At 44.2% G+C, this 14,748-nt stretch overlaps 2 protein-coding genes across 43 annotated transcripts in view; one reads left to right on the top strand and one right to left on the bottom strand.

The window, feature by feature from the left end:
- The window catches only part of LOC127964887 (NACHT, LRR and PYD domains-containing protein 12), a 397,699-nt gene that overhangs the window by 203,267 nt on the left and 179,684 nt on the right, over nt 1-14,748 (top strand). The window lies entirely within an intron of this gene.
- LOC127964895 (NACHT, LRR and PYD domains-containing protein 3-like) overlaps nt 10,904-14,748 on the bottom strand; it is a 246,545-nt gene continuing 242,700 nt past the window's right edge. Inside the window, exon 5 of the mRNA XM_052565386.1 lies at nt 10,904-11,187. Coding sequence (XP_052421346.1) covers nt 11,133-11,187 — 55 coding nt within the window. The 3' untranslated portion in view covers nt 10,904-11,132. The remainder of the gene's footprint in view (nt 11,188-14,748) is intronic.

The following is a 14,748-nucleotide window of genomic DNA, read 5'->3' as shown; positions in this document are numbered from 1 at the left end:
ATAATTTACATTTTCTGGCTAACTGGCTAAAAGTTATTAACATGACAAACTTAAATTTTAGGGAAGTGGTGGCGCTAGAGAGTTAGAGTCTCCAAACTTCCTGGGGTTAATGTTGACACTGTCCTCTGGCTTCCAGACTTGCTCCCGTTTAGACATTCTAGCTTACTGCTTTGCGCTTTGCTTCTTATTTCTGTATTTTTCTCTGATTTTTTAAAGATTTTACTTTAACAGATCAGCACAGTGCTCAAACAACAGATTTTTGGCACAAATGCTAAAACTACAAACTTAGGGACTGGAATAATACTACAAAAAGAAGACTTTGCATCCCACTGCTAGCAGCTTACATTCCAGAGACGGTATAACAACTGCCTACATTCAAACAGAAGAGAGAGAAAATGCCTCCTGTTGGATCAACTTGTTGCATGAACTGCTGCAAACTTCAACAAAGGATAGTGATTCTTGAAACAAAGTTACTTGCTGGACTTCCAAAACAGGCGGAACACTTAGAAGAACGTCGTCATGGACCCCCTCAGAATACAGCCGGTGAGTCCCATGAATCTTCTGAATCTCAACAGTTTATACCAACTGTAGAGGAACAAGCTGAAACTGATCGCCACACTAATCGATGGCACAAACAGGGAGCGAGACCCAAAGGAACATCAGATTATCATCAGAATATCAGATTTTCACGGCTTTCTCATATTGCTGCCTTTAGTTTCCTCTACCCCAGATTCGACTATGACAAGGCTTGTAAATACCAGCATTTTTACTCCCCCTATAGAACTTGAGAACAGATTTCAAGCATTTATTGTCACAACCGGGATAGAAGGAAACATTGAGAGAAAGATCCAATTGCAAGTACGTCTTTATTTAGGGATAATCCAAAGAGAATAAACAGTCCAGGCAGGGGTCAAAACCAAAACATCAATCCAAAACATAAACAAAACACAAACACAAGGCAAGGGCAAGACTGAATGACGGACATGAATTCAAAAGGACTCCGTGACACATACTAAGACAGACCAGGTTATATAAACAAGGAGAGACAAATGCTAATGGGAATTAGACAGAGTGTAATGATTAGTAACTAATGACAGCTGGGTGCAAATTAAGCAGAGGACGTGAGGAATGTGATTCATAAAGTGACAGACACCATGGGGAAGGAGGACACCTAGTGGATTCCCAGGGAATTCAACCCAGACACTGTGACAATACCCCCCCTCTACGGAGCGGCTCCCAGACGCAGGGGGAGGGACGGAGGGCCAGAAAAGAAACATGGGAAACAGACACAAGAAGTGTAAACACAAAACAGGGAGACCAGGAGGGAGGTGGACCGGAGGAGGATCAGGGGAAGGGACGGAGGGCCAGGCTAACAGAGGGGAACCGACAGGAAACACAACAGAAAATGAAAAACACAAAACATAAAACATAAGTCCATGAAGGACATAACGTGGCGCCCACCAGGGCGGACCAGAAGACCACCCCTTCCTTGTGGTCGAGGCCGGAGTCCCCCAGGTCAGAGCAGAAGACCACCACACCCCTGTGGTCAAGGCGGAAGCCCTCCAGGGCGGAGCAGAAGACCACCACCTCCCTGTGGTCAAGGCGGAAGCCCTCCAGGGCGTAGAAGAAGACCACCACAACCCTGTGGTCAGGGCAGAAGCCCACCAGGGCGGAGCAGAAGACCCCCACAGCCGTGTGGTCAGGATGAGAGCCCCCCAGGGTGGAGCAGAAGACCACCACAACCGTGTAGTCAGGGCGGAAGCCCCCCAGGGCGGAGCAGAAGACCACCACACCCCTGTGGTCAAGGCGGAAGCCCTCCAGAGCGGAGCAGAAGACCACCACCCCCCTGTGGTCAAGGCGGAAGCCCTCCAGGGCGTAGCAGAAGACCACCACAACCCTGTGGTCAGGGCAGAAGCCCACCAGGGCGGAGCAGAAGACCCCCACAGCTGTGTGGTCAGGATGAGAGCCCCCCCAGGGCGGAGCAGAAGACCACCACAACCGTGTAGTCAGGGCGGAAGCCCCCCAGGGCGGAAGCCCCCCAGGGCGGAGCAGAAGACCACCATAACCGTGTGGACAGGACGAGAGCCCCCCAGGGTGGAGCAGAAGACCACCACCTTCGTGTGGTCGGGACGAATGCCCCCCAGGGCGGAACAGAAGACCACCACGTCCTTGTGGTCAAGGCCGGAGTCCCCCAGGGCGGAGCAGAAGACCACCACAACCATGTGGTCAAGGTGGAAGCCCCCCAGGGCAGAGCAGAAAACCACCACAGGCGTGTGGTCAGGACGAGGGCCCCCCAGGGCAGAGCAGAAGTCCGTGCGGCTGGACCAACGGTACGACGAAACTCTAGTAATCCCCTGGTGTTTCTACTGGACTCCAGAAGATCGGTGCTGGCCTGACTCTGCTCACGAAGATAATTGGTGACTGGCATTTGTTCATGAAGATCATCGGTGACTTGCACTTGTTCATGAAGATCATTGGTGACTTGCATTTGTTTCTGAAGATCCCCGTTGACTTGACTCAGTCCTTGAAGATCACCGGCGACTTGACTCAGTCCTGACTCTGGAAGGTCATCGGTGACTAGCCCTGACTCTGGAGGGTCATCGGTGACTAGTCCTGACTCTGGAGGGTCATCGGTGATTAGCCCTGATTCTGGAGGGTCATCGGTGACTGGCCCTGACTCTGGAAGGTCATCGATGACTAGCCCTGACTCTGAAGGGTCCACAAACACCTGACTCGACTCTGGAGGGGGTAAAAAGGAACCTGACTCGACTCTGGAGAGTTCACTGGAACCTGACTCGACTCTAGAGAGTTCACTGGAACCTGACTCGACTCTGAAGAGTTCACTGGAACCTGACTCGACTCTGGAGAGTCCACTGGAACCTGACTCGACTCTGGAGGGTCAACTGGAACCTGACTCGACTCTGGAGAGTTCACTGGAACCTGACTCGACTCTGGAGGGTCAACTGGCACCTGACTCGAATCCGGAGGGTAGACTGAAACCTGACTCGACTCCGGAGGGTCAACTGGAACCTGACTTGACTCCGGAGGGTCAGCTGTGACTGTCATCCTGTGCAGCGACGCTGGGCAAGCATCCATCTTGGGCCATGACTCTGGACAGGTGGCCATCTTGTGCTGTGGCGCTGGGCTGGTGACCATCCTGTGCTGTGGCGCTGGATCGGCGGCCAACTTGGGCATTAGCGCTGGGTTAGCGGCCATCTTGTGCTGTGGCGCTGGGCTGGCAGCCATCTTGTGCTGTGGCGCTGGATCAGTAGCCAACTTGGGCATTGGCGCTGGGTTGGCGACCATCTTTTGCTGTGGCGCTGGGCTGGAGGCCATCTTGTGCTGTGCCGCTGGATTGGTGGCGATCTTGGGCCATGACTCTGGACCTATGGCCATTTTGTGCAGTGGCGCTGGACCGGCGGCCATCTTGGGCAGTGGCTTTGGGCTTGCTGCCATCTTGTGCTGTGGCACTGAGCTGGTGGCCATCTTGTCTCGTGGCGCTGGGCTGGCGACCATCTTAGGCAACGGGGCTGGGCTGGTGGCCATCCTGGGCAGTGGTGCTGGGCTGACGAAGAGACAGGAGTGGCTGGGGCATCCCACGGAAGCCGATGCTGAAAGTAGCACACAAACTCCCAGAACTCAAATGTCTCTAAATGATCCATCTCCTCTTGAGGATCCGGGTCATCCAGCCCGCTGTTGAAATAATCCTTTAGGACCGCATCATTGTATCCCATGCCCTCGGCCAGGGACCAGAACACCTGTGCCATGGCACCCACCTCATTACCCTCTTGGCGGAGGGCGGTCAACTTTAAATATCTCGCTCTCCCTGGATTTCCAGGGAATACAACCCAGACACTGTGACATTTATGAATGCGGGTGAGGAATCCCCAAATGTGATTAAACATGGATCGGATCAGCCAGCAGCTAACACCGCTACTAACAGGCGCTCAAGTTGAGCAAACAGTGGCATTCAGCTCAGAGCAACATTCTCTGTTGTGAACAAGGAACTTCAGAACATTCTGATGAAGAACAAGACTAAAAATCAAATCATCATCCATGTGGGAAAGAATGATATTTGGAAAGAGCAGTCAGAACTCCTTCAGAAGGACTTCAGTGAACTCTTTTAAACACTTTGAGGACTCAAAGTTCAGTCATTCATCAGTGGACCACTCCCAGCAAGGGGAACAAACATGTTTTTACAGATGCTTGGGCTGAACACATGGCTACAAAAATCTTGCAGTATAAAAGGTGTGAATTTCATTGACAACTTCAATCTTTTCTGGGGCCATAGACAACTTTTTAAACCGGATGGCCTCCTCCCAAACAAACTTGGTTCTAGAGTGCTTAAAGACAATAACTACTTCTCCCTCCGTCATCCTTCAGCAGAGTTTGTCAATCCATTCAGCACACACACACCGGGTCCGAGTCATCATGTGGTTATCCTATCCCACAAGGACACTGATAACACCATGCAGCCAAAGCAAGCATTGCAGACGGACACTATCCCAGCTGAGCCCTGCCCACAGAGCTCCTCAAAGACAGACTGTGATACATCAAAACACCTACAAGATTCAGCACCCAAGGACGACTTTCTGGAAAACAGCCAGGGAAGCCAGGAAAACATATTACAGCCACCAGAAAAACACCAGAGACACAGCCCCGCTCACCGGACACATTCTCCCTCTCTCCAGCATCTCCACTTCTGTGCTTCTCACAGAAAATGGAGGAATTGGTGTATGCTGGGACTAAACTCTCTCACTCATTTGCTGCAAGCCCTCAGATATCAACTAAAAAATGGCGGCCCCCCAACCACCAAAGCCTGTGGACCTTGTTTCTGTGAGAGCTCTCCGACCGCTGCCGCAATCCCAGGGCCCAAACCCTAAATCTGCTGAAGGTGAACCAAAAACAACTAATAGCAGCTCTCAGTGATTTGTGTTGGGTCCCCGCTATAATAGCAGCAACATTCACAAATGTTTACAGAACAAGCGGGAACCCAGTGTGTCTGTAGCTTTCTCTGTATCAGTTTTATCACATGCTAGAAAGTCTAAGGCCTTCTCAAGCCACAGGACAAACTCATCTAATCTGTGGCCTATTATGCATCAAACTAAGATTGATGTAAAGACACAAAGCACAGCCATCAAGTTAGCATCTTTAAATATTCGCTCACTAAAAAATAAATCATTTCTAATCAATGACTTTATAACCACAAACAATCTGTATTTTATGTTTCTAAATGAAACATGGTTAGAAAACAGCTGCAGTGCAACAATCCTCAATGAAGCAGCCCCTCCTAACTTTACTTTCATGAATGTCTGCAGGACTGTTAGGAGATGTGGAGATGTAGCTGCTCTATTTAAAGATATCTATCAATGCAAGCAACTGTCATTTTGTCAGTACTTGTTTTTTGAATATCTAGGGATTGTGCTGAAAGGTGCTCCACACATTATGTTTATTATTATTTACAGGCCTCCAAAATACTCTCCAGTCTTTGTTGAAGAGGCTGATTAGGGTATGTTGTTATCTGTTTTTCTGTTGTTACACTGTCAATGGTGGAGTTGATGTGATCCAGTACAGAGGAGGTGTAGATATCAATGTCCGTGTGAGAGCCACAGGCAGCCTGTGAAGCAAACATACTCCAGTCAGTGTGTTGAAACCTGTCTTGAAGTAAAGAGTCAGCTCCAGTTGGCCACACTTTGATGGTCCTCACTGATGGCTTCACACGGTTGATGAGGGGTGAATACTTAGGGGTGAGAAACAAAGAAAGGTGATCAGACTGTCCGAGGTGGGGAGGGGGCTCACGATGTAAGCTCCATTAATGTTTGTATAAACATGATCCAAAGTTTTGTCTCCTCTGGTGTGGCAGGAAACATGCTGGTGAAATTTGGGGAGTACTGTTTTTAATTTGCAGTGATTAAAATCACCCGCGACAATAAAAGCAGCCTCCGGGTGAGCAGTCTGTTGTTTACTAATGGCTGCATGAAGTTCATTCAAAGCAAGCTTGGCATTAGCATCCGGTGGAAGAAAGACTGCAGTTATTATGGTGGAAGTGAACTCCCGTGGCAGATAAAAAGGTCTACATTTAACCATGAGAAACTCTAGGTTAGCTGAGCAGTGTCTCCCAACAATGGCAGTGTTCGTACACCAAGCTTTGTTGACATAAATGCACAATCCACCACCTCTTGTCTTGCCGGAGTCATCTGCCGTTCTATCTGCCCGGAGCGTGTAGCGTCCGGCTAGCTCAATAGCATTGTTGGGTACGTCGCTGTGTAGCCATGTTTCTGTGAAAACCATGACATTGCAGTCCAGAAGTCTCTTACTGTGGGTGATGCGGAGTCATAACTCATCCATTTTGTTCACCAGTGACCGCACATTAGTGAGGAAAATGCTGGGTAAAGAGAGCCGGAGCGTTGTTAGCTTTAGCTTAGCTCTTAGACCTCCGCGCTTCCCCAGCCTGTTTTTACGATCTTGACGCCGCCTGCGAGCACTTCCGCCCGGCCGGGTAGAGTGCGAAGCCTCGGGTGTTCTAGCGATCTCAGGGATGAGTCGAAGATTGGTGATAAAATCAATCAATTACCTTTATTTATATAGTGCTTTAAACAAAATACATTGCGTCAAAGCACTGAACAACATTCATTTGGAAAACAGTGTTTCAATAATTCAAAATGATAGTTAAAGGCAGTTCATCATTGAATTCAGTTATGTCATCTCTGTTCAGTTGAAATAGTGTCTGTTTTTATTTGCAATCAAGTCAATGATATCGCTGTAGATGAAGTGACCCCAACTAAGCAAGCCAGAGGCGACAGCGGCAAGGAACCGAAACTCCATCGGTGACAGAATGGAGAAAAAAACCTTGGGAGAAACCAGGCTCAGTTGGGGGGTCAGTTCTCCTCTGACCAGACGAAAACCAGTAGTTCAATTCCAGGCTGCAGCAAAGTCAGATTGTGCAGAAGAATCATCTGTTTCCTGTGGTCTTGTCCTGGTGCACCTCTGAGACAAGGTCTTTACAGGGGATCTGTATCTGGGGCTCTAGTTGTCCTGGTCTCCGCTGTCTTTCAGGGCAGTAGAGTTCCTTTCTAGGTGCTGATCCACCATCTGGTCTGGATACGTACTGGATCCGGGTGACTGCAGTGACCCTCTGATCTGGACACAGACTGGATCTCGTGGCCACGGTGACCTCGGAACAAGAGAGAAACAGACAAATATTAGCGTAGATGCCATTCTTCTAATGATGTAGAAAGTACGGTGTTATGTGAAGTGTTTCCGGTTCCGGTTTACCTAATTAAAGCAGCCTAAAAATCCTTTAACGGATTTGGATATTAAAAGCATATTAGTATGTTATGTGTATGCCAGGTTAAAGAGATGGGTCTTTAATCTAGATTTAAACTGCAAGAGTGTGTCTGCCTCCCGAACAATGTTAGGTAGGTTATTCCAGAGTTTAGGCGCCAAATAGGAAAAGGATCTGCCGCCCGCAGTTGATTTTGATATTCTAGGTATTATCAAATTGCCTAATATGGTCATACTTCCTGGTTCTAGTAAGAACTCTTGCTGCTGCATTTTGGACTAGCTGTCTGTGCAGAACAACCACCCAATAAAGCATTACAATAGTCTAACCTTGAAGTCATAAATGCATGGATTAACATTTCTGCATTTGACATTGAGAGCATAGGCCGTAATTTAGATATATTTTTGAGATGGAAAAATGCAGTTTTACAAACGCTAGAAACGTGGCTTTCTAAGGAAAGATTGCAATCAAGTAGCACACCTAGGTTCCTAACTGATGACGAAGAATTGACAGAGCAACCATCAAGTCTTAGACAGTGTTCTAGGTTATTAGAAGCAGAGTTTTTAGGCCCTATGATTAACACCTCTGTTTTTTCTGAATTTAGCAGTAAGAAATTACTCGTCATCCAATTTTTTATATCGACTATGCATTCCATTAGTTTTTCAAATTGGTGTGTTTCACCAGGCTGCGAGGAAATATAGAGCTGCGTATCATCAGCATAACAGTGAAAGCTAACACCATGTTTCCTGATGATATCTCCCAAGGGTAACATATAAAGCGTGAAGAGTAGCGGCCCTAGTACTGAGCCTTGAGGTACTCCATACTGCACTTGTGATCGATATGATACATCTTCATTCACTGCTACAAACTGATGGCGGTCATATAAGTACGATTTAAACCATGCTAATGCACTGTCACTAATGCCAACAAAGTGTTCAAGTCTATGCAAAAGAATGTTGTGGTCAATTGTGTCAAACGCAGCACTAAGATCCAATAAAACTAATAGAGAGATACACCCATGATCAGATAAGAGCAGATCATTTGTTACTCTAAGGAGAGCAGTCTCAGTACTATGATACGGTCTAAATCCTGACTGGAAATCCTCACATATACCATTATTCTCTAAGAAGGAATATAATTGTGAGGATACCACCTTTTCTAGTATCTTGGACAGAAAAGGAAGATTCGAGATTGGTCTATAATTAACAAGTTCTCTGGGGTCAAGTTGTGGCTTTTTTATGAGAGGCTTAATAACAGCCAGTTTGAAGGTTTTGGGGACATATCCTAATGACAATGAGGAATTAATAATAGTCAGAAGAGGACCTATGACTTCTGGAAGCACCTCTTTTAAGAGCTTAGATGGTATAGGGTCTAACATACATGTTGTTGGTTTAGATGATTTAACAAGTTTATACAATTCTTCCTCTCCTATAGTAGAGAATGAGTGGAACTGTTCCTCAGGTGGTCTATAGTGCACTGTCTGATGTGATACGGTAGCTGACGGCTGAATGGTTGCAATTTTATCTCTAATAGTATCGATTTTAGAAGTAAAGTAGTTCATAAAGTCATTACTGTTGTGGTGTTGGGAAATGTCAACACTTGTTGAGGCTTTATGTTTCGTTAATTTAGCCACTGTATTGAATAAATACCTGGGGTTATGTTTGTTTTCTTCTAAAAGAGAAGAAAAGTAATCAGATCTAGCAGTTTTTAATGCTTTTCTATAGGATATGCTACTTTCCCGCCAAGCAATACGAAATACCTCTAGTTTTGTTTTCCTCCAGCTGCGCTCCATTTTTCGGGCTGCTCTCTTTAGGGTGCGAGTATGCTCATTATACCATGGTGTCAAACTGTTTTCCTTAACCTTCCTTAAGCGTAAAGGAGCAACTGTATTTAAAGTGCTAGAAAAGAGAGAGTCCATAGTTTCTGTTACATCATCAAGTTGTTCTGAGGTTTTGGATATGCTAAGGAATTCGGATACATCAGGAAGATAACTTAAAAAGCAGTCTTTTGTGGTAGAAGTGATGGTTCTTCGATACTTGTAACAAGAAGTAGAATTTACAATTTTGGCTATATGAAGTTTACACAGAACTAAATAATGATCTGAGATATCATCACTTGGCTGAATAATTTCAACACTATCAACATCAATTCCATGTGACAGTATTAAATCTAGAGTATGATTTTGACAATGAGTAGGTCCTGAAACATGTTGTCTAACACCAATAGAGTTCAGAATGTCTATAAATGCTGATCCCAATGCATCTTTTTCATTATCGACATGGATATTAAAATCACCAACTATTAAGACTTTATCTGCAGCCAGAACTAACTCGGATGTAAAATCACCGAACTCTTTAATAAAGTCTGTATGGTGCCCTGGTGGCCTGTATACAGTAGCCAGTACAAACATAACAGGGGATTTATCATTTACATTGGTTTCTCTGGATAATGTTATATGAAGCACCATTACTTCAAACGAGTTATACTTGAAGCCTGCCCTCTGAGAAATCCTGAAAACGTTGTTATAAATTGAAGCAACTCCTCCCCCTTTGCCTTTTAGACGCGGCTCGTGTTTATAACAATAATCTTGGGGGGTGGACTCATTTAAAATAATGTAATCATCAGGTTTTAGCCAAGTTTCTGTCAAACAGAGCACATCTATATTATGATCAGTTATCATATTATTTACAAAAAGTGTTTTCGTAGAAATGGATCTGATATTCAATAAGCCAATCTTTATCATTTGTTTATCCATATTGCATTTGTTTTTTATTTGTTGAACCTCAATTAAATTGTTAACCTTAACTTGGTTTGGACGTTTTTTGTATTTTCTAGTTCGGGGAACAGACACAGTCTCTATAGTGTGATATCTAGGTGAAAGAGTCTCTATGTGCTGAGAATTAACTGACCTCTGTGACGGGAGGCAGCTAGCAGACGGTCGGTTTAGCCAGTCTGTCTGCTTCCTGACCTGGGCCCCAGTTAGTCAAGTATAAACACTAAGACTATGTGCCATATTTCTAGACAGAAGAGCAGCACCACCCCAGGAGGGATGAAGACCATCTCTTTTAAACAGGTCAGGTCTGCCCCAAAAGCTCGTCCAATTGTCTATGAAACCTATGTTATTCTGTGGGCACCACTTAGACATCCAGCCATTGAGTGATGACAATCTGCTATGCATCTCGTCACCACGGTAAGCAGGCAGGGGACCAGAGCATATTACAATGTCTGACTTCATGCTTGCAATTTCATACACCTCTTTAAAGTTATTTTTAGTGATCTCCGACTGGCGAAGTCGAACATCATTAGCGCCGGCATAAATAACAATCTTACTGTATTTACGCTTAGCATTAGCCAGCACTTTTAAATTTGCCAAGATGTCAGGCGCTCTGGCTCCCGGTAAACATTTGACTATGGTGGCTGGTGTTTCTATATTCACGTTCCGTGCAATAGAATCGCCAATAACTAGAGCACTTTCATCAGGTTTCTCAGTGGGTGCATCACTGAGTGGGGAGAACCTGTTTAATGTTTTGATCGGAACAGAAGAGCGGTGTTTTGACCCACAACTACGCTGCCTCACCGTCACCCAGTTGCCCTGCTGCAGGGACTCTGCTGGAACCGGACAATGTACCGGAGTCCCTGAGCTAGACGCATCCAAAGCCATATCTAGAGCCCTAACATTCTTACTGTCCTCAATTAAAGTTTGGATGCGTGTCTCTAATTCTGAAATCTTCTCTGTCAGCCTAACTATTTCCCTGCATTTATCACATGTGAATCCCTCATCAGCGACAGAGATAGATAAACTGTACATGTGGCAAGAGGTGCAAATAACAATTGTAGGAGAAGCCATTACTCACCGTGCTTGATGAAATATTCTTACTGCGGTTGTTTGATGAACTTGTGGAAAACTGCAGCGTGAGAGAGGAGAGGTAAAAAAATAAAACTGCTGGTAAAGTCCTCACCGATATCCAAAAGCTCCTGTCGGGTGTATGATGTTAATGCAAAGCTGTTCAGTACGAACAGACCCGAGATGAGCAGGAATAAAACTGCAAAATTGCAAAAACTGGAGAGATGTGTTCGCGCCGCCATCTTGGTCACATTTTTGAATGGCTTTCAAAGCCAATGGATTGAATGGCTTACCACTTTTGACCAACAGGGGGTGCTGTAATCAAATCATTTTGGTGTGATCTGTGTGAGTTGACAATGGCACACACAAAGTTTGGTGTCAATATGCCAAGGATTGCAGAGATACAGCCTCAAGTGTCATTTTTGCATCATGCCTCAGATTCTTCGCTGTGGTATGCAAAAGCGGTTTTGTCTATCGACTAACATCCATAACATATTGTCAGCACAGTCTCAAGATCATTGGACTCGATTTTGGTGAAAATCAGACCAACATTTTATGAGGAGTTCAAAAAAGTAGGTTTTCAACATAAATCAAAATGGCGGACAGGAAGATTAGCTTACTCTGGCATATTTGGTATCTATGTTGTCGGCATAAACCAGTTTCATTGCAATATGCTAATGCAATAAAAAGTTATTAGCATTTTTATAAATGTAAAATTATTAATGGTTCATTACTCTTGACCAATAGGTGGCGCTGTTACCAAATTGATGTGGCATGGTCAATCTGAGGTGACAATGACACATACAAAGTTTGGTGTAAATATGTCAAAGCTTTGTGTAGATACACCCTCAAATGCATTTTGGCACCCTTCCAGCACATGCGTTGATGTGCTAAATGAGAATTGTTTCATATATCAACAAGAAATGGGGTGGTGTTGGCGCATTGGATAAGAAACATGCCTTTGGTGTGAGAGATCCACTGTGTGATTCGAATCCACTGTGAGACACCACTGAGCAAGACACTTAACCCCTAGTTGCTCCAGAAGCATCGACCTCTGAAATATGTAGCAATTGTAAGTCACTTTGGATAAAAGTGTCAGCTAAATGAATAACTGTAATGTAAAGGTAGAAATCCATAACTTTTTGCCAGTGAGGTCTTCGGTGCTTGTCCCCTAATAAATTAATCTCTATTGTACAGTGTTAATAACTGCATGTTAAATTACTATGGTGATGAATTCACAAGTCTATGTATTGACATTTTCCAATTGACCTCGTCATGAATTGCCGTGGCTGTTTTCAGCCAGGATCACTACAGAAGTTTTAATGCTCTCATATCACATGACTGTATAACACAATTCTGTTTTACATCTTAATGGATCAAGCCACTTGTGTTGTTTATCACTTTACATTGTGGTGTAAGCGCAGTGCACGTGCATCAGCACTGTATGGGTCCACTACTGGAACGGCCCACCGGGAATTTCCCAATACTCCTGATGACCAGTACATCCCTGTCTGTGGGTTACAAGTCAGACGCTCTGACCATTAGACCACAACTGCCCCATATAGATGATTGATAGATTAGCAATATTAGATCGAATAGAAGTTTAAATGAGTTTGAATGTTCTAGAAATAGAACATAGAATGGCAGCTAAATGGATTCTAAAGGCCTTCAGTTCGTTTACATTTGAATTTTGACAGTTGGAGTTTGAATAGTATTGGCTCATCTGAACATTTCGTCAATGTAAGTCTGTGGGATATTTATTTTTAGGTAAACCGTAAGTCGTAATTAGAGCAGCAAGTGACTGTTTCTCCAGACAGATCTGTCCTTATACAGTATTGTTCAAAATAATAGCAGTACAATGTGACTAACCAGAATAATCAAGGTTTTTCGTATATTTTTTTATTGCTACGTGGCAAACAAGTTACCAGTAGGTTCAGTAGATTCTCAGAAAACAAATGAGACCCAGCATTCATGATATGCACGCTCTTAAGGCTGTGCAATTGGGCAATTAGTTGAATTAGTTGAAAGGGGTGTGTTCAAAAAAATAGCAGTGTGGCATTCAATCACTGAGGTCATCAATTTTGTGAAGAAACAGGTGTGAATCAGGTGGCCCCTATTTAAGGATGAAGCCAACACTTGTTGAACATGCATTTGAAAGCTGAGGAAAATGGGTCGTTCAAGACATTGTTCAGAAGAACAGCGTACTTTGATTAAAAAGTTGATTAGAGAGGGGAAAACCTATAAAGAGGTGCAAGAAATGATAGGCTGTTCAGCTAAAATGATCTCCAATGCCTTCAAATGGAGAGCAAAACCAGAGAGACGTGGAAGAAAACGGTAGACAACCATCAAAATGGATAGAAGAATAACCAGAATGGCAAAGGCTCAGCCGATGATCACCTCCAGGATGATCAAAGACAGTCTGGAGTTACCTGTAAGTACTGTGACAGTTAGAAGACGTCTGTGTGAAGCTAATCTATTTTCAAGAATCTCCCGCAAAGGCCTTTTGTTAAAAAAAAGGCATGTGCAGAAGAGGTTCCAATTTGCCAAAGAACACATCAACTGGCCTAAAGAGAAATGGAGGAACATTTTGTGGACTGATGAGAGTAAAATTGTTCTTTTTGGGTCCAAGGGCCACAGGCAGTTTGTGAGATGACCCCCAAACTCTGAATTCAAGCCACAGTACACAGTGGAGACAGTGAAGCATGGAGGTGCAAGCATCATGATATGGGCATGTTTCTCCTACTATGGTGTTGGGCCTATTTATCGCATACCAGGGATCATGGATCAGTTTGCATATGTTAAAATACTTGAAGAGGTCATGTTGCCCTATGCTGAAGAGGACATGCCCTTGAAATGGTTGTTTCAACAAGACAATGACCCAAAACACACTAGTAAACGGGCAAAGTCTTGGTTCCAAACCAACAAAATTAATGTTATGGAGTGGCCAGCCCAATCTCCAGACCTTAATCCAATTGAGAACTTGTGGGGTGATATCAAAAATGCTGTTTCTGAAGCAAAACCAAGAAATGTGAATGAATGTAGTTAAAGAATCATGGAGTGGAATAACAGCTGAGAGGTGCCACAAGTTGGTTGACTCCATGCCACACAGATGTCAAGCAGTTTTAAAAAACTGTGGTCATACAACTAAATATTAGTTTAGTGATTCACAGGATTGCTAAATCCCAGAAAAAAAAAATGTTTGTACAAAATAGTTTTGAGTTTGTACAGTCAAAGGTAGACACTGCTATTTTTTTGAACACACCCCTTTCAACTAATTGCCCAATTGCACAGCCTTAAGATCGTGCATATCATGAATGCTGGGTCTTGTTTGTTTTCTGACAATCTACTGAACCTACTGGTAACTTGTTTGCCACGTAGCAATAAAAAATATACTAAAAACCTTGATTATTCTGGTTAGTCACATTGTACTGCTATTATTTTGAACAATACTGTATCACTATGAAACAATGTCTCACATTCAGCTCTGTGTGTCTGTTCAGTCCTGAAGCACATGGCAGTTTCAAACAGCAGCATTGAGCATCAACATGCAGAAATCTCATGTGGCAATGCTTGTCATTATATCTCCTCTCCTGCTCTGAGATCAGAGTCAATAACAAACTAC

This window comes from Carassius gibelio, chromosome B9, assembly GCF_023724105.1.
Source record: "Carassius gibelio isolate Cgi1373 ecotype wild population from Czech Republic chromosome B9, carGib1.2-hapl.c, whole genome shotgun sequence".
Classification (NCBI taxonomy): domain Eukaryota; kingdom Metazoa; phylum Chordata; class Actinopteri; order Cypriniformes; family Cyprinidae; genus Carassius; species Carassius gibelio.
The sequence above is the reverse complement of the archived record's forward strand: the minus strand, read 5'-3'. Positions and strand labels throughout refer to the sequence as shown.